Raw genomic sequence first — 20,796 nt, 5'->3', positions numbered from 1 at the left:
AGTGGCAATTTTGCCAAGACACAAAAACACATAAGGTTAAATGAAAAATGAACTATGTTGATATTCGCGTTTGAGTAAAACATTACATGATTGATTTTTAGTGATATAAATATGGTAGAGTAAGTCTGAACATACTGTACTTTGAAAAACATAGCTCAATTGTTGCAAATTAAAACATATTTGTTTAATTACATTTTTATTCCCATGTAAGGTAGTTTTTGTCCAAGATCATGCTGATAAAAGATTAATTTGTTATTTTATATAAATGTAAATAGCATGTTTCAATGATTTAACAATGCTCATAACACATATTTTAAAGAGAACAGTTTACACAGTGCTTACGAATTGGTACATTGACATAATCATTTACACCCTTTCACTGCCAGACATTTTATTTCATAATCAACACTTGTCCCACTTTGTCTCAATTTAGACAAAACTATTCATCATTTTTGGGAATAATAAAATATTTTAAGGGAAGTTTAAAAGTGTACTGACTGAATTGTATGCACTGCTATGGAACATGTTCTTTTGATGCATTTTTTTAAAAAAAATGTAGTTTCCGACCATAACCGGAAGCTACGGATTTAACATCTTATCTTGGTCTGCAAGGGACGAATGAGTAGGTGTATGTGCAATTGTCGAATGGAACTTCCATTTTATTTAGTTCCACCCATATTTTTTGTTTAGGGCAAACGCATCTTTTTTATTTGGTACAATATGCCGCTTTTCATGGAACGGCACGAAAGTGACACATTATGGGTTCCATGATAACCACCATATAAGCACACATGCGGATGTTTCAAAATTCCAAATTTTACTAGTTCATGTTAAATGTTAAATGTTGAATAATGCTTAAGCTGGTGCAAGAGGGGTGGGACGGTAACTTGCATTCCATTACCGTCCATGAACAGACTCAATCAAACCGAGCCTGCAACAGCTTTGTCGTTTAGTACGTTCTTTAGGCTCTATTCTATAGCTTATATTTTTGGAAAAAAAGAACAACTTTAAATTAATAAATGGAAATGGTTTAATTTCTACAGAATACACTTGTACAAAAAGCACCTAAAATCATTTATTAAGAAAAACTTATATTTTTTAGACGGATAGTGTGTGTGAAACGGGTATATTTATCTTGAAAGCAGCTGGAGGGTTAAAAGTGTCTCCATTTATATATACATGTTATATTGTTACATCACTGTGATATACTTCATTATAGTCTATAAAATGTGTCCTTTTTGACTCTTTTATAATTTCATATCAGTTTCAGGTTAATTGGCATATATGTACATACTGCATTTTCTGCTACATCATCAAAAAGTGTGCTCAATTTTTCTACTGTATATTGAAACATTGTTGTAGTGATAAATATATGATTGTTGATATCTTTCACTGGAGTTGTAATAAAGAGACATAAAATTTATTACACATTTTATTATCATTCTAAAAAAGATTCTGATAAAATAAACAAAAAATAACATTTAAAGTTTCCGTACGTTGTTGTCTTATTGACGTTCTTGCTTACATGTATGACATACAAACTACGTACTTTGTGATTTGCCAACCGGAATGCAGCATATGCATAATAAGTAATGAAGTTTTTCCGGTGTTGTTCGGTAATTGCAACATTACTGCAACTCACCCTATAACTAGTATAAATAAACATGCACAGTCAAAACAGTCTGATTAGGTCCATAGTAAGAACATGGGATTGTGAATAGGGCGAACAGGGCTCTATTTCAGAACGCTCGTTGTGAAAGATCACAAAAACATTTCAACGTTCATTCGCACTGTACCTCTGCTTTGGTCTGTAGAGACCTAATAGCAAAAAATGAATGCATCTAGTACTGGTAAACTGATTGACAGGCTGACCAGAAACGATAGGGTGGCTGAACTGTTCTTTGGTAAAAGGCTCCATGCCTCGATCCGGAGAGTTAACTACAAAATCAAACACAACAAAAGGGTTGCTTACACTTTTTTCCGATTTTGCATTTATCACTACAATCATGAGGGCAAATAAATCAAGGCATAAGTACTTTTTTAATAATTTGTTCGTGTTTAAAAGAATAATCCACAAACTGACTACAGCCAATCAGTTTATAATATAGCTTCGGCAATTATTGAAAAACACTAGAATTGAAACAATTAACATTGCAAAATTGAGGCTCGATTTAAAAGACTCAGTTTATTGTAATGTTAATTGCAAGCTACCTTCACGTACTGATGCACGAGATAAATCCAAAGTGAAATCGACCTTTTAGTTGACGATTTGGCTTAAATATATATGAACTAAAATCGTTAACCTTTATGCATTTAATTTGTTTACTTTTTATTGCTTTTACACTTTTACGATAATGTGTTTTCCCACTTTGACGATTACACTTTGATTACTACTGTTTTTCTCTATATAAGTAAGATAGTCACATGCATCTTTCCGTCGCCAAATTGTTTAATAAAACCATTTTTATAGTATATATAGTCATGATTGGCGATAATCACACACCCTGTATTGCAGAGGTCCTATTACATACACTAACTCAACATCATACTTTAAAGCAGCACGCCTCCAGATTCATGCTAATTTTCATGAAAATATTGAAAATGTATTTGAATGTATACTATTGGGATATAACCAAAAGGAAGCCATTTACACATTATCAATGTCACTTACAAGCCATGTAAAATACTAAAAAGTGGTCAAAATATGCATAAATAACGCTTACTGCGTTAGTAACACAGTAGAAATTTAGTTGCAAATACTAAAAAAAAACGGTCATTAACCGAACATTACATGTAAACTATCACTTGAATCTTGAATCATTTTACGTTTCCTAAAATCGTAGTACATATTTCTCAAGTTTGAGTTTATTGAAATATTTTGACTCATCTGGAGGCATGCATCTTTAATAAGGAAAAAAACGACTCAAGGACATATATCATCTATTCCTATTCTACAGCATCAATTAATGTCAGTTTCATTTTTCTACAACATGATATTTTTTCTCTTGTTCGACGTGTTTTTAAAATAACAATCTTATATCATGATATAAAAGAATCATTTTTTCAAACTGTTTTTAGAACATTCGATAATGATGATATAACTGTGGTCATCAAGAAAATTTAACCTGACACAGTTCCTCGGAAAACGTGTCATTTATTTCTCAGTTATTGCTATGAATAGTTTGTCCTAGAACTCAAGGCTACCTATACCGTATTTATTTCATGTTGACAAATGTTTCATAAACATCTACAGAGAAAGAAGACATCTCAACTCTGTAGTTATTTGTGACTTTATTGTCATTTAAAAAGTATAAAATGTAGTAAAGAAGAAATTACATTCGAAATATTGATTGTAAATCTCGCATTTAATTAATTTACTGTTACCTTATGCAAAAATGTAAAATAATTCTATCAAAATGGAACATAGAGTACGTCGGGGTGACAATTATCTAGCTTATATTAATGAACTTTTTCGCAAATTGTTTTACGAGGGCTGTCCAAAAAAATTCTTGCACTGCAGTTATTGTCGTGAGAGTTCTTGATAGAAAAAAATTAATTACATATCACTTGAAGGGGAGATCTGTCTCAAATGAGAAAACAAAAGAAAAAAACGTGTAACCGTCATGTCGTGAAAAGGAATCGTCATACAGTTACCTTGGTAACGTAATACTGGCGCACGACAAAAAATTGGGTTAGTTCATTACTTTGATGCATCACGGTATTCTTTAAACACTACATATAAACGTTAAAATTTAGGGAAAAGTATGTGTACGTATTCCTAACGTCACTATAAAATATGACGTCGTTTGCCCAATTGTAACGGTCGTAAACAAATATTTGTGTGAGGTTGTCAATATTGTAATTACGTAAAAATGTCAGACGCTAAACGTCTGGAAATACGGACGATTATTACATTTTATGCAAATATTGGTAAGACACAAACAGATACCTACTATCTTTAAAGGGCAGACGGGGACATGTTCAGTGTCACGAAGGCTGATTTTTAAATGGCACAAACGCTCTGTAGAAGGGCGAGAGTCGGTAAACGATGACAACCCGTCAGGCAGACGTCCGTCCGTAATGCCGGACTATGTGACAAGGGTTGTCCAATATAGTGGGATATGTTACATTGCCGTTGCATAAGAACAATAAAAACTACAAAATACTTTGCATCAATCATTCCTCTTTTGACAGTAAAACAAATTATAAAATAAAAAGCAAATGCCATTTTACAAGCAACAAACAATGAATACAATTACAGTAATGAACTAACCCGATTTTTGCCGTGCGCCGGTATTACGTTACTAAGGTAACTTAATGACCATTCTTTTACACGACACGCCGGTTACCCGGCTTTTCTTTTATTTTCCTATTTGAGACAAAATTTCCCCTTCAAGTGATATATTATTCATTTGTTTTTATTAATAACTCTCACGACAGTTACTGAAGTGCAAGAATTTTTTGGACAACCCTCGTATCAGTTCCGTTAGATTTAATTTTGTTGCGAATTCCAATACATTTTTTGTAATTCAAAAACTAAATGCACATGTGACATTTTAAGTTCTAGCGGCCGTCAAAAATTCCTGCACAATTAATCCAAGATGTTATACTTTCGTTCTTTGAATATCATTCATCAGGACATTATTGTTGTGTGTGTGTTTTTTGTACTTCTAGTTAGTTCTGCTTGATCTTGTTCTTATTTGGTAGTCCCAGAACCCCTACTTACATACTTTTAATCATCCTAAGGATATGATGCCTGTGTTTTAAATTTGCCTTTTAACAGATACTCTGTGATATGCAGGCTTCATAGCCACTATTCCCATTCAAAATTTCATATCATTTAGTTCCGCCCATTGTTTATTTTTTCATTAAGCGCAAACAAATTATTTTACTCGAGAACCATACGCCGCTTTTTATTGGGTGTCATATTTCACATAGAATATTCCATGATGATCGCCGTATGAATAAATTTGCAAATGTTTCTAAATTCGAAATTTTATTTTCTGGTTTCAGTGTTGCTTAAGCAGATTTTTTTGGGCGTGAACAGTATTGCACGTTCCGAACACTCAACTTTCAATCAAACCGAGCCTGCAACATTTTCAATGTTTTCGTTTTTTGCGTTCTTCATGGATTAACTTTTTTTACGGTAATATTCTATGATAGTTTTTTATTTGGTACAACATGAATTAAATCGTGATTCTTCCTGGCCGTTCATTATTATTTTTGAGGAAGAAATACACAATAACATAACTTTTCGCAGATATCTTTTTGCCTTTATTTTTTAAGGACAAAAAATTTGTAAGAACAAAAGGCCAAGTAATTTTAATTTTTTTTGTTTTTTCATTTTTTTAACAAGCTTGGTCTAAATTAGCGAATGTCTGGTATAAAGTCAAATGAAGTATTTTTGTGGTTACAGAGGAATAATGGTTCAGAAAGGAATAATTCATTTAACACATGGTCGACTTTGACAAAGCAAGCATTTTAATTAAAGTGTAAAACGAAAACTAATTTGTACACTTTATATTTAATAATCGTGCATAATAATAATATATCGCTTCGTTTCGTGTGCAGTAAAAATAACGCAAAATAAAATAATTTATGAGGATTATTCGATAAAATCACTGAAAAAGCAACACAAACATGATGCGTCTCTGTGGACTTCTATCTCAGACTTATTTGTCACAATTTTCCTTACTAGATTGCTATAGAAGAATAAGAATATATACTGAAAACACGCCAGTTTGTTTCTTCGAATAATGTTTATGTGACAGGCGTGAACTTGACATACATGTACTTTACATAACAATGGCTTTTTAAGAAATCAATACTGTTCGGCTCTTTCCAGCAAAGACAATGTTTTGTAATGGCGTTTGAGCAATTGTGAATGTCTGTTCTCTCATACAGAAAGGGTCAATTATTATAACTTTTCGAAAATTGTCGTCATTCTCCAAAGAAAACTGAAAAACGCGGTGAATGTTATGATAAAGGTATGTTATAACAGTAATTCATTTGAACATATTCGTCATTAACGCAGTACCTGACAACATACTGCTATAAATGACCATGGTAACAAGTTTTTAACAAAGAAACGACATTTAAACCACTATTAAGAAATTTCTGGGTCATTGAATGTCATTAAATGCAGCACGTTAAGTGTTGAGAATTGAGTACCGCTTAGCCTATGCTGGGGGATGATTCACAAATTCATTAATCTGAAAACATGTGTGTTTTGTAAAATTCAAAAATTCTTAATTCAATATTTCACTATTTCTATGTTGAAACGTCCTAATCAAGCCGGTGTCATGGGCCGTTCAGGATAACATGCAATACTTACTACTAATGATTACATTAATTTATATGATTTATGGTGATATGTTCATACAATCATGTATCAGAAACATACAACATACTTGTTCAAACCTTGCTTTATTTATTGGCAAAACCTTAAAATCGGTATAATAAAAGTATTTATTTATATCAGAAAAAAGGTTATATTAAACGATGACATATAGCGTTAATTGAGATACATGTACTTTCTTTTGTTGAACTTGAAAATTCAGATCCTGTTTAAACACGGAACTTCATGTAATATCTAAGACCTAAAGATGCTATTGCTACTGTATATAAAAAGACGGCTTCTGGTGAATTTTCCTATGTAAAGGGCATTTTAAGATAGTAACAAAGATTAATCTGTTATATGTGCTTTGTTGTGGAAATCCTTTATAAATCAGTCAATCTACCACAAATAAAGTATCACCTTGGTCATGAAAAGACATTTTGTTTCACGTGGACATATTCTTACTCAGTCTACTAGGTAAAGTGTCATTATGGGAATTATTCACAATCGTTATCAAGTACATATTCTTCCTAATATTCTCTTCAATATTGGAGGAATAAATGTATCTGTGTACCACTTCAAAATCACTTTTTAATATGTAATATAAGACACTTTAGCTTAACATATAAAAATCATGAAAAAGTGTGATCCCTTTTCTGGATTCACATACAAACACCATATTCTGATATGCTACAAGTCTAACAATCGCGCTGGTTGCCCTAGCAGTAGAGGTCTTGGGCCTACAATCCCCACTTTGAGAGAATGCAATAATTTCAGAGCTTAATCCATCTAAAACATGTGCTTTACTTTCGTATATACCACCAACTTGTTATTAGCTGCTTCTATAGATGATAGTGTTGCTTTTAACATCGAATTGCAGCATGTTATGTACATTGCATTTAGCCATGTAATCAGTAAAATGTTTAAGTTAAAACACTTTACTTTTTTAACTTCTTAAACTTTTTTATTTTTAGCAGTATCAAAAAGTTTATGTCAATTTTATTTTGTTGGAGCTATTTTTATCGATCAAATTATCAATTGACAAATGGATTTCTATTACATGTACAATTCAAGATTGGTAAAATATTACCCACAATAAATAAATCTACTGCTCAAGAAACTGTTATCATTAAATCATCGTTTCTAGCTACATGTAAACAACATATCTTTTTCTATCTCAAACTGGTCATAACTCATTTTCGCCCAGATACCACATTTGGGCCGAAAATCGATGAGTTTGTCACAAATCATTATATGTAATAAGAATTAGAATTTCGGTAGTTGGATTTGCTTTTGATTATAATCGTACAAATTTGATTGAACATCTTACGAATGTGATCAAATTATTACAATTCTAGCATTTTTAGAAACACTTTTGAAAGGGCATGGTAAAGAATGTTTATTGAAACCGAACGATTTTGATTTTTTTATATTTCTTGTCTATGTAGCATGAATATAATCAAGAGTGTTACCAGTTCAACTGCTTTAAAATATGAAATAAATAGAAATATGTAGCTTTTCCCCGAGATAAAATCTTCCTCTAAAAATATCGACAAACAAAAGAAAATAACTTCCTTATTTATTATTTTAAGCATCCATAACAAGGAAGATTTGCGAAACTTTTGCAGTGGGTGATCAATCGCATTGCGATTTGCGACGCAAAAGCTAACTTTAAAACTAAGGATTAACTACAAATTACTAAATAGAGTCATTCATATAAGGTCCGAGGATGGCGAAACTTATGCTCACAACAGCACTTCTTTCGTTAGTTTTTGTTGTTATTGTAGCTGGACATGACGAGAGTCCATCATGTGTGTATTCAGTAATGGAACAAATGCTTGAGAAAATGTTCAAACTACGAACAAGGATGGACGAATGGGAGAGGAGGTTTACTGAACTAGAAGATCAAGTGAATAGTAAGTTATTTGTCTTCTTTAATTTTTTTATTTGAATTTTACATTTTTTATTAAACATTGAACATCATTACCATTACTTTTGTAAAGGAATATGACATCATTTGAAAATCAGATAAAAGAGCCATACTATATTATATCTAGTTTTGTTGGGCTCTGTTCCAGTTACGTTGCTCGGCTGTATCTTTTTCCTCATATTTTTTGCTATATAGCAAAATAAATATTGCTAAGGTTTGCTTCTATCAAAATTTGATAAAAGTAATAAATTAAGACTTAAGAAAAAACAGGAAATGGTCATGGAGATTTTCAGAATGTACTTAACATATTCCGTATTTTGTATTTGTTGAAATCTAATATTCCGTTCATTAAGGTTTAATGTATGAGGAAAGAATATCCAAGCTGATTTTATTTTATATATTTTTACAGAAACTAAGATAAGAACTCCGATCGTCGCTTTCAGAGCATTGCTAACCAAATCACTTAAGAACGTTAACAAAGGCACGTTGATTAAATTTGATGATGTGGACTTCAATTTAGGCAATGTGTACAACGACGGGGTGTTTACGACGCCATATAGCGGTACATACTTACTCTCCACAACGCTCGGTAACCCAACAGGGCATCCTGGTGAATTCAATTTGAAGAAAAATGGCGAAAAGGTAGAATACAATGTAGCCGGTCATACGAATGGGTTTAATGTTGGTGGGGTAACAACAGTTGCAAAGTTAAATGCCGGTGACAAAGTTTGGGTAGAAGGGAGTGGCAGTATCACTGGTCCGTATGAGATATCTGGATACTACACAAGCTTCTCTGGATTTCTTGTAAACAGGATCTAAATTCATAAAACAAAGACAGTCACTGTATGAACATTATCATGTATACTTTTTTAGACTAACATTTCAGTTGAATGAATACAACTTTGCATTTTGTATACTAATGTTATTTTATATTTTCGTTTTGTTTTTTTTTCCGTTTGTATGGGTTTAATTGCTATGATTATAAAATATAAAATTTTAAAAATTAACCTCTTAAAATGTGCAAGGTAATACAATAAATTAGCTAAATCTTCGAAAAGAAGATTTTTTTCTTTTAAGTTGTCAATCTTAGTTTTGAAAGAAACAAAGGACAAAAAGTTCTGGAAGCTGTTTTCTCAGTATTATCTATCACGAATCGGTGCAAGATCATGACATCAAAAAGAAAATGTTTGACATTGAACTTTTCATTTCCGAGGCATACAAATGCACTCACAAAGGACAAAGTTACGAATATGACATGTGTATTCGGACCATTTAGATAGCATTCATTGAGGGATTGGAACACAAATGGTCATAATGATGAATACTGGTGTGACACATGTAGTTAAGGTCAATATTTGCAAGGTCAAGGTCACTAAAGATAATAGTCAATGTCACTTAAAATAATATAATATAGAGATTGTGTCCAGAGCATATCTCTTACACATATGTAAGTAATCTTATAAAACTTCATACAAATGTTCATCATTATAAGAAGCAGTATCATGAGCATGAACAAGGTGGGCATAGAGGAATTTCATATAACTTACCACAAATTTTCACTATTGTAAGACGAAGTGTCGCGGGCGCAATTTAGGTCCATGTATCCAAGGTCAATGTCACACATATGAGTAAAAAATCAGATGAAAATATGAAAATGCTTATTAAACCATTTAGTTATCATTTATTGGGGGATTGAAACACAAATTATCATTATCATAACTACTGGTGTTTAACATTAAGTTAGGTTAGTATATGCAAGGTCGTCTTTTAAAAAAAATATAGAAATATAGAAATTTTGTCCAGAGCATATCTCCTCCACGCATGGTAATATACTTATGGAGTTCATAGGAATGTTCACCACTATGAGAAGCAGTGTTACGTGCATGAATCAGATCTCTAGGTTAAAGGTTAAGGTTACACTTAGAGGTCATTGAAAAATTCTTGCTCATATCTGAACTTCCACATAATCGGTGGATTTAAATGTAACTTGACACAAATGTATTCCATTGTGAGGCTTATTGCGCACCTAATCTAGGTCCCTGCTACCAAAGTCAATGCCTCATGAAGTCAAACATTGGGTACAGGGACCATTTAGTCATCATTTATTGATTGATTGTAACGCAAATGACCGCTAGCATGACTACCAGTGTGACACATGTAATTTAGGTTAATATTTACAAGATTACTAAGAATGATAAACTATCCAAATATTTTCTGGACATTGCCCAGAGCATGTCTCCTATATGCATATTTATAATGCCGACATCTCTGTCAAAAGCTTCACATTTGTTTCAGTTTTAGAATGAAGTAATTTTGCTTAATAAATGTTGATTGATCTAAAATGCATGTTTTAAATGTGAAGAAAATAAATGTATAATAAATATTTAATATAAATTTAAGGACAATGTTTTATTCGGTTAACTAATTAACTTAAGTAAATAATACATTTTGAGGCAAATAAAAGGATTTTCCACAGCGATGAAGTTGGTTTTTTGTTGTTGTCGTTGTTTTCGATGGGGTAGGGGAGATCGAACCAACACTGCAAAGGCTATTTTGACGATTTTCCACCTTTACAAGACTTAGAATTATTTAGATGCCCTTCCGTGAAACTGGCGGGTTTTGAACCATCTTGGTGAGAAAGAGGTTAAGCAAAAGAAAACCTAACTCGATAGGTTCTAGTCTCTGCAATAATTATACTGTCACATATATATATGCGTAGATGAAAACCTTAATCAGGACAGTTTGTACAATTCTATAGTCTTTAAACAAAACAAAACAAATCAAAACAAAACTACGCATCAAACATGGTGCCTGTAAGTGCATATTCTTAAAATATGACTTTTAATAATATCATTTACCTACTAAAATGACTTCCTTATGAAATTACTTTTTGGTATGTGTTAAAAATGGTAAAAACAAACAAAACGACATTTACTTTTATCACATGTATGACTTTCAAATTATTTTCGACTTGCCATCCTAAGGAGAAATCAGAAGTAAATTTACCGTAAAGCATTCATGCATACCATAATAGCGGAAAAACCGTTTGCAATAATGTCTTTGTTATGTTAGTTTTCGTTTAACCTGCATACGGAGATAACGAAACGTCATCGTAAAATATGGTTAACAAGCTCAGCAAGGAAAGCCGGCGGTCAATGAATGCAGAACCACATGACCCAGCAACAAGAACCAGAAGCCCAGGAGGACCCAAAACAAAAATAGGGTAGAACACTAGGCAGAGCACGGAAAGGATTATCGTTTAATGATACATGAAATAAAATAAAAGTAACACGCTAGAGATAATGTTAAAACTTGGAACTTGAATGGATGAATGGAAAAAAATGTGATAGCATTATAGTACTGGCGATAGAGTTAAATAATGACAAAAATAATGCAATTGAACCTTCGACGTTCAATAAGCTAACTTTTCTTTCCTTTTTTATAATAGGAGAATCACATGTCCATGACAACCAAAAACACCATTCGGCCACAAACACCTCTTTCATTTAAGATATATTTTGTAAGTTAAACTTTATACTTAGTTTATAATATATAACATTTCCAGACATACAGTCAGATACACCGGTCATTTTTTAAAGCATCACTTACTAAATCAATCAGCAGTATTCAAAAAGGTAAGGTGGTAAGGTTCAATGATGAGGACTTTAATATTGACAATGCCTATATAGGGATGGATTCTTACTGCGCGATATAGCGAATCGTATTTACTATCAACAATTCTCGGCAATCTAACCAAGCATTCACGTGGATTTTACTTGAAGGAATTGAATACAATGTCGCCGGTCATACAGATGGGTTCAATGTTGGGGATGTAAAGACAGAAGCAAAGTATAAAATGACGGTAACAAAATTTGGGTGAGGATAATGACCGTATGAGACATCTGGATAGTTATCAAGCTTCTCCAGGATTCTTGTAAATACAATTTGAATAGAATGAGAATAGAGAATAAAGATCAACAAGGCAAGGCAACGTACAAAAAACGCAGCCTCAGACACAATCATAAGGCACCGAACTAAGCAAGTGGATAGGACATAAGAACGGTGAAACGAGGGCAGGGATGTGTTAAAGGTAAAATGATAAGAACTTAAAGGAGCCAATACGATTATTAAAGGCGCAAGGGGTGTATGGAGGAATAAGGGGTGACGGCACAAAAAACGGAATAAGTGGGAGTAACAAAAGTAAATAATTATCTAGTACACAAGGAGGAATTAGATAATTCAGTAAGGCATGGAAGAAAATCACAAATGACTAGGTCAGTATGTTCAGATGATCAAATATTTTGGAAATGTATTCAAAACTACCAAATTTTAAACAAGAAACGGCGAAAAATGAACTATTACGTTTTTCTGACATATAATACAATATGTTAGACAGGTTTTGTCACCAAAGTTTAATTTAGCACATCAAACTCTCTTTTTATAATGAAAATTACGTGTTTTAACGAGTGGTTCTTCGGTATATACAAAAGTTGTAAGACGAACTCCATCTTCCGCGCATCAATCCCCCCGGTGAAGTTTGTATGTAACTGATAATGAGTATCCATTTGAAATCACTACTGAATGAAGCCATTTCTGTGGGATACATATATAACCCTGATCTGTATTCTTAAATGAATATATAAATATAAAGTTCGGTGAATTATTTAAAAAATGATAATAGCAAATAAAGATTTAGCTATAATTAAAATATATTTCTTTACCAGGAAATCTCTTGTAGGAATACAAAAAAACAGTTGCATGATTTCAAAATATTACGCCCGTGCAAGAAAATGTGTAAGAAATTCATAATTTATATTTTTAGGCTTTTTACCTCCATTATATTGACACGTGATGACGCATTACCAATTTACTTACTACTGTTTTATACAACATATGTAATATAGGCCAAAAAATACAACCATAGTATGTTTTATTAGGTCACAAAGTGCCGTTCATTTCATCACGCCATGACAAAAAATGTCAAAAATGGATTAAGGTAAACAGGAAATTCAATTCATTAAATATATAATTCACTTATGATTTTCTTTCATAAAAACGTCGGGTATATACTTATAAAGTTCCTTGTTTCATGTATTTCTATATATTAATCAAAGCAATGAAAGCACTCGAGGGTCGATTGTGCTAAAAAAATTATATGGCATACCGCTGTTGATCACTTGAAATGCCAAATTTCCTGCCTGCCAGATTTTACCATTTGCAACTTTTTTGAAATAGTTCATGTCATATTCAAGCCGAAATGACCGAGAACAAAGGACAGTGGAAAAAGTTGTCATAAGATGATTTAATTCGGGAGATTTATCATTGAAATTCAACAATTACAACACGGTTTATCGAAAGTATTAAAAATCAGTATTCAGTTGAGATCGAAAAACCAAATTGATTTATATCCTCAAAATAATACTTTAAAAGTTGAATACATTTTAAGAGTACACTACTGACAGAAGCCGAAGCTGGAAGTAGATTACCAAGTCCTCTATTTAACAATGGCTAAACATTATTAATTTCATCTACTTATAAGGCGAATGAAAAGCATGCACTTTCCTGGGAATTATAGTTATTATCATTATTAATTTCATCTCTTTATAAGGCGAATGAAAAGCATGCACTTTCCTGAGAATTATAGTTATTATCATTCTGATATTCTAGTTATCATTATTTAATCCATCAGGGATAAACTATCTGTAATTGTGAATGCATGACTTAACAAAGTCACAATTTCATCCTGAGAGATTCATGAAATTCCAACAAAACAATAAGTCAAGTATAATCAGTTTAAATGATTCATTAAAATTGTAAATTTGAAATGGAGATCAATATTGAAAAAAAATAGGAACGGTAAAAATTTCAAAGAGATTTTAAAAACTGACAAAACAAGGTATGAAAATAGCAATTTCAAAAATAGTAAACATTGATGCTATTTGAATGCTTAAAAAAACTATGTATTTTCTATTTTAATCTAATCAAGACTTTGATTCTTGAGTAATGAATTAATAAACAGTAATTCTAACAGCAAACTTAACGCATATGTTTATTGAATTCCTTTCTTCATAATACAAAAGTATGAAATTTAGCAATTAATAATTATTCATCATTTTTTCTTATAAAGCTTATTCTTATTTATTAAAAACTACAAACAACATCAACAATAAACACAATAATTAATATCTTATGGTTATCCTTATCAAGTAAATTATTGATCATTTTCAATGAATAAACACATTTAAGAAGTGCACATTAGAATAGTATACTAATATGCTAAAAATAATTCGAATATTTATCAATTGATCATAAACTTACGTATTAAACATCTAAATACTTCAATAAAATATATTTTTCAATTAATCATAAACTTATCCATTTATTACATGTATTAACATCTAAATACTTTAATAAAAATGTATTAATAAAAATCAAAATCTGGAGGAACTGTCTGCTGATTTCTAAATATGCAGACGGTTCTCCCTCAAAAAAGGGAGAGAACCGTCAGAGAGGAAACGTCAGGGGAGGAACTGGTAAGGGGGAGAATAGTTTGACTTCCCTTCAGTGTGGCGAAATTGTTAAAGGATACTTATAATTTCTTCAAAATATCTTGATATCTGTATTATATAACAGCTTTTCAGTCGAGTAGCGAATTACATTGGAAAAAATGGCTGACCTGTCACGTGATTCAGCCGCGCATTCTTATCATTTCTGAACACAGCACAAATTTAAGCAAATTTGTAACTGAAATTTTCGATAACATAATACATTTCGAAATTTATGATAACCCTCCTATAATGAATTTAGGCACGGATTTTCTAACTTCTTACCGAACATACGGTACTATTTACTGCGTGCAAGTATGTGCATTTCAGCTGAAATTCGGTTTGTAATAAAAGTGTGGGTATAGTTGTTGCTTTGGGTCAATCTTTTGTTTTAAAATATCAACAAACAAAAGAAATTTACTTCCTTATTTATTTTTTTAAGTATCTATAACAAGGAAGATTTATGTAACTTTTGCAGAGTGCGGTCCATCGCTTTGCCATTTACGACTAAAATTAACAAATTTTACTATAAATTACCTTCACTTATATACGGAAGCGTCCTGGTGCCAATTCATAATGTTCTATAAAAAATAAACTCCTACGTAGGAGATTAAAAAGCCTAATTAGGAGTTTGTAACTCCTACGTAGGACTTTTAAACCCCTACGTAGGACTTTATAACTCCTACGTAGGACTTTATAACTCCTACGTAGGACTTTATAACTCCTACGTAGGAGATAAAAAAGCCTAATTAGGAGTTTATAACTCCTACGTAGGACTTTTAAACTCCTACGTATGACTTTTTAACTCCTACGTAGGACTTTTTAACTCCTACGTAGGACTTTATAACTCCTACGTAGCAGATAAAAAGCCTAATTAGGAGTTTATAACTCCTACGTAGGACTTTTAAACTCCTACGTAGGACGTCACCTTTTCATACAGAATTTATCTAAGTTTGATTGTGTAGGAAGCTATAAGCTTATAGACACACTTTCGAATCCGTTCCTGGAACAAACCAGTACGTACTTAGCAATGAGTGTAAAGTTTCTTGCTCAAGGAAACAACGGCTTGCGCCTAACGGGGATTGAACCCATGCGGCTAGCGATCATTAAGCTACTAGTCACACGGCCATACCGCAACACTTCACCTTTTCAATAAAGTGTCTCAGGTTTCTAGAGTGTACAGTGTTTTAGGGTGAGGTGACTGTAATTGCGTTACAGCTATTCGAAAAAAACTTACTCGACATCAAGCATATATATCAAAATTTTAAAAGGCTTTAATGATTACGATTTCAATACGAACTATCTGAACAAAACGAGCAATTTATCCATTTTCGGCCGTTTCAAATGATTAAATCCTTACAGGGGGGGGGGGGGGGGGGGGGGTAAGCGAAGTGTCTTGTTCCTGCTCCGTAAAGTTTAAGAAGATAACGGTTTGCGGAGCATTATGCATGCATATGTTTAATAATGAATTACATTGTATATCCTACTTTGAACAAAGTTTAACCCATACATTTTGTGTACATGTGTATAATAAATATAACTAAACGTACATAATACGGAATCATCGTTTAATATATGCAGATAATGACAAAATCATCTCTGGCTACAGACTAAAGGTATTTACAAAAGTGGCTTGCAACAATTACAACTTGACACATATGAGCCGCACCTTGACAAAACCAACATAGTGGGTTTACGACCAGCATGGATCCAGACCAGCCTGCACATCCGCGCAGTCTGATCAGGATCCATGCTATTCGCTATCAGTTTCTCTACTTGTAATAGGGTTTGTAAGCGAACAGCATGGATCCTGATCAGACTGCGCGGATGCGCAGGCTGGTCTGGATCCATGCTGGTCGCAAATGCACTATGTTGGTTTTGTCATGGCGCGGCTCATATAATTTATTTTCCTACATAATATGCTATCTTAAGTTATACTCTACATGTCCGTCGAACTCTGTGCTTTCAGTTCTTTGATATGTATTCTACGTAGGAGTTATAAAGTCCTACGTAGGAGTTTAAAAGTCCTACGTAGGAGTTTTAAAGTCCTAATTAGGCTTTTTTATCTCCTACGTAGGATTTATAAAGTCCTACGTAGGAGTTTACAAGTCCTACGTAGGAGTTATAAACTCCTAATTAGGCTTTCTTATCTCCTACGTAGGAGTTATAAAGACCTACGTAGGAGTTACAAAAGTCCTACGTAGGACTTATAAAGTCCTACGTAGGAGTTATAAAGTCCTACGTAGGAGTTTAAAAGTCCTACGTAGGAGTTTTAAAGTCCTAATTAGCTTTTTTATCTCCTACTTAGGATTTATAAAGTCCTACGTAGGAGTTTACAAGTCCTACGTAGGAGTTATAAACTCCTAATTAGGCTTTCTTATCTCCTACGTAGGAGTTATAAAGACCTACGTAGGAGTTACAAAAGTCCTACGTAGGACTTATAAAGTCCTACGTAGGAGTTATAAAGTCCTACGTAGGACTTACAAAGTCATACGTAGGAGTTTAAAAGTCCTACGTAGGAGTAACAAACTCCTAATTAAGCTTTTTTATCTCCTACGTAGGAGTTATAAAGTCATACGTAGGCGTTACAAAGTCCTACGTAGGACTTATAAAGTCCTACGTAGGAGTTTAAAAGTCCTACGTAGGAGTTACAAACTCCTTATTAGGCTTTTTTATTTCCTACGTAGGAGTTTATTTTTTTTATAGAACATTATGAATTGGCACCAGGATACTTCCGTACTTATATAAGGTCCAAGGATGGCGAAACTTATGCTCACAACAGCACTTCTTTGGTAAGTTTTTGTTGTTATTGTAGCTGGGCATGACGATAGTCCATCATGCGTGTTTTCGGTAATGGAACAAATGCTTGAGAAGTTGTTCAAATTACGAACAAGGATGGATGAATGGGAGAGGAGGTTTACTGAATTAGAAGATCAAGTGAATAGTAAGTAATTTGTCTTCTTTAATTTCTTTATTTGAATTTTATTTGAATTTTACTTTAATTAAACGTTGAACATCATTGCCATTACTTTTTAGATATTGTAAAAGAAAATGACATCATTTGAAAGTCAGATAAAATGCCATACTATATTAATCTAATTTTATTGGGCGTTGTTCCAGTAACGTTGCTCGGCCGTATCTTTCCCTTCATATTGTCTAATATAGCAACATAAATATTGCTAAATTTTGCTTCTTCCTTGTTCAAACTTTGATAATAATAATAGAATAAGACTTAAGAAAAAAAACAGGATATGGTTATGTTTTTCAGATTATATTCAACATATTCCGTATGTATTTATCAAAAGCTAACATTCCGTTAATTAAGGTTTAATGTATGAAGAAAAGAATATCCAAACTCATTTTATTTGAATTCATTTCTTCAGAGACTGAGAAAAGAACTCCGGTCGTCGCTTTCAGAGCATCACTAACCTAATTACTAAAGAACGTTAACAAAAGCACGGTGATTAGATTTGATGATGTGAACTTCAACTTAGGCAATGCTTACAGAGACGGGTTTTTTACGGTGCCTTATAGCGGTACATACTTACTCTCCACAACGCTCGGTAACCCAACAAAAAATCCTGGTGAATTCTATTTGAAGAAAAATGGTGAAAAGGTAGAATACAACGTAGCCGGTCATACGGATGGGTTTAATGTTGGTGGTGTAACAACAGTTGCAAAGTTAAATGCCGGTGACAAAGTTTGGGTAGAAGGGAGTGGCAGTATCACTGGACCGTATGAGACATCTGGATACTACACAAGCTTCTCTGGGTTTCTTGTAAACAGGATCTAAATTTATAAAAACAAGGAATGTATGAACTTAATCATGTTTGCTTTTTTAGAATAACATTTCAGTTGAATGAATAGAATTTTGCATTTTGTTTACTAATGTTGTTTTATACTTCTGGTTTTGTTTTGTCCGTTTGTATAGGTTTAATTGCTATGAATATAAAATATAAAATTTGGATAATTAGCCTCTAAAAATGTGCAAGATAATTTAATAAATTAGCTAAATCTTCGAAAAGTAGAATTTTTTCTTTTAAGTAGCCAATCTTAGTTTTGAAAGAAGGACCAAAAGTTCTGGGAGCTGTTCCCTCAGTATTATCTATCACGAATCGGTGCAAGATCATCATGACATTCAAGAAGGAAATATATGATATTGAAATATTTGTTTCCAAGGTATAAAAAATGGAGCATCATCGCCTATTTTAAAACAGTCAAATGTTGCAAATTGCTTTTTTGTTCTGTGTTCATTGTCAAAGAATTATTTTATTAGTAGAAGTCAACGACAAAATATAATACTTCAAAGACTTCAACATTAAGTTTGAACATTTACATAATAATATGAGAAAGTAAAGATTTTGACAATGGCAATGAAAGTGTATTGTATGACATATAATTGATAAGGTTGATTCATTTCCAGCCCTGTTCGAATTACTTCCCTTTACAAAAGAACGAATAAACTGTAAATGCAAAAACTTGCTCGCTCCTAGCATCGGCTTTAGAAGTATTAAATTTTCATTACACACCTTCTATATTGTTTGTGGCGCGATAGACCTGATTAAAGAAAGTAAACTATGTAATGAGTTATTAATGTAAATCACGCCGCAATATTGGTCTGCGTACATGCAGGAAAAAGAAAAAACAATAAAGGTATTAATAGAAATTCTTAATATCCCTTCCATGCAAAACTTGAGACGAATTTTAAACGAGACAATTTTAGTTGAAAGCACTATGCAATTATTTCACGCTGGTAAGACCGTGTATTTAATTACTATATCTTAGAGGTTCACTTCATAAAAACTATTACGTAATTTTGAGTACTTTTAAAGAAGAATGTTTCTTCTTAAGTGCTTCACAAAACATGGACAAATACACCTTCTTATCTTTTGTCGGTGAATGTATTTTATCAAAGTAATCAATGTTTATATTCCATATTGAACATGATTTAAGTAATAGAGAAGGCATGGTGGCTTTTCTTGTCTATATTCATTTCTGCACTATATAATTTACTCGTACGTGGTGAGATATTCCCCAGCGTTTTTCTAATACAAACAGTACAAACCGTTATTATACCGTATATATGATTTACATTTGTTGCATTGTCAGAATAAAATACATTTTGCTAATTAATGTTGATGGAAAAAACATGATTAAAATGTGAATAAAAATATAATAAATGAAAATGTTAGGACAATGTTATATTCGGTTTACTGATAAACGAAATTAAACAATAAATGTCAAGGTCATTAAACTGATTCCAAAAATATATTCCATACATTGACTTAAGTTTTTCTTTTCCTTTTTTGTGTGAACGGGTCGGTGGGTTGAGAACTATTGAAAATATTGTCCATTGACTTGAGATACTATTAATTGATTTTGGACTCGTTTGTTCCTGTTTTTAGACTATTTTGAGCAGGTTAAAAGTGACAGCATTTTTTCTTCGACCGGACCAGATTGAACGTCTGTAAAACTTTTAAGAAAAGACTCACGGGGTAGATGTTTGGCTTGCGTGACCCCAATGGATGAACGTCTATATTAATAACACGAAATCCTTCCATTTTGTTAAAACTTGAGGTATTTTGAACAAAAAGCACCATTTTTGTGTAATATGATAATACCAAGCAAATTTATAACCTACCTGTACCGAGCGGTAAATTTCAGCTATCTGCCATCACTGCAGTGATCTGTCATCACTGGCGCCGGTAATACGGTGTGATTTATAGTATTCTTAAAAGATGACTTTTGATAATATCATTATCCTTCTGAATTGAATTAACTTCCTTATGAAATTACATTCTTTCGCATGAGTTGAAATTGGTTTAAAAACAAACGACATTTGTTCACATGGAGGACTTGCAAACTATTTTCCTCTTGACATCCTAATCAGAAATCAGAAGTTTTACCTTTAAAAAACATTCATATATACCAGTATGGTGGAAAATTCGTTTGAAATTGTCATTTTTGTATGTTTTCGTTTTTGC

General features: G+C 32.5%; 1 protein-coding gene across 1 annotated transcript; it reads left to right on the top strand.

Annotated features, from left to right (window-relative positions):
• Positions 1-7,958: 7,958 nt before the first annotated feature.
• LOC132736029 (C1q-related factor-like) lies at positions 7,959-10,666 on the top strand. The gene is made up of 2 exons (XM_060723070.1): positions 7,959-8,253; positions 8,677-10,666. The coding sequence occupies exons 1-2, from the start codon at positions 8,067-8,069 to the stop codon at positions 9,084-9,086; spliced, it is 597 nt and encodes a 198-aa protein (XP_060579053.1). The 5' UTR covers positions 7,959-8,066; the 3' UTR covers positions 9,087-10,666.
• The last annotated feature ends 10,130 nt before the right edge of the window (positions 10,667-20,796 follow it).

This window comes from Ruditapes philippinarum, unplaced genomic scaffold (genome assembly GCF_026571515.1).
Source record: "Ruditapes philippinarum isolate M1 unplaced genomic scaffold, ASM2657151v2 ctg2221_1_1_1_1, whole genome shotgun sequence".
Lineage (NCBI taxonomy): Eukaryota > Metazoa > Mollusca > Bivalvia > Venerida > Veneridae > Ruditapes > Ruditapes philippinarum.
Note: the sequence above shows the minus strand (reverse complement) of the source record. Positions and strands in the feature narration are given on the sequence as shown.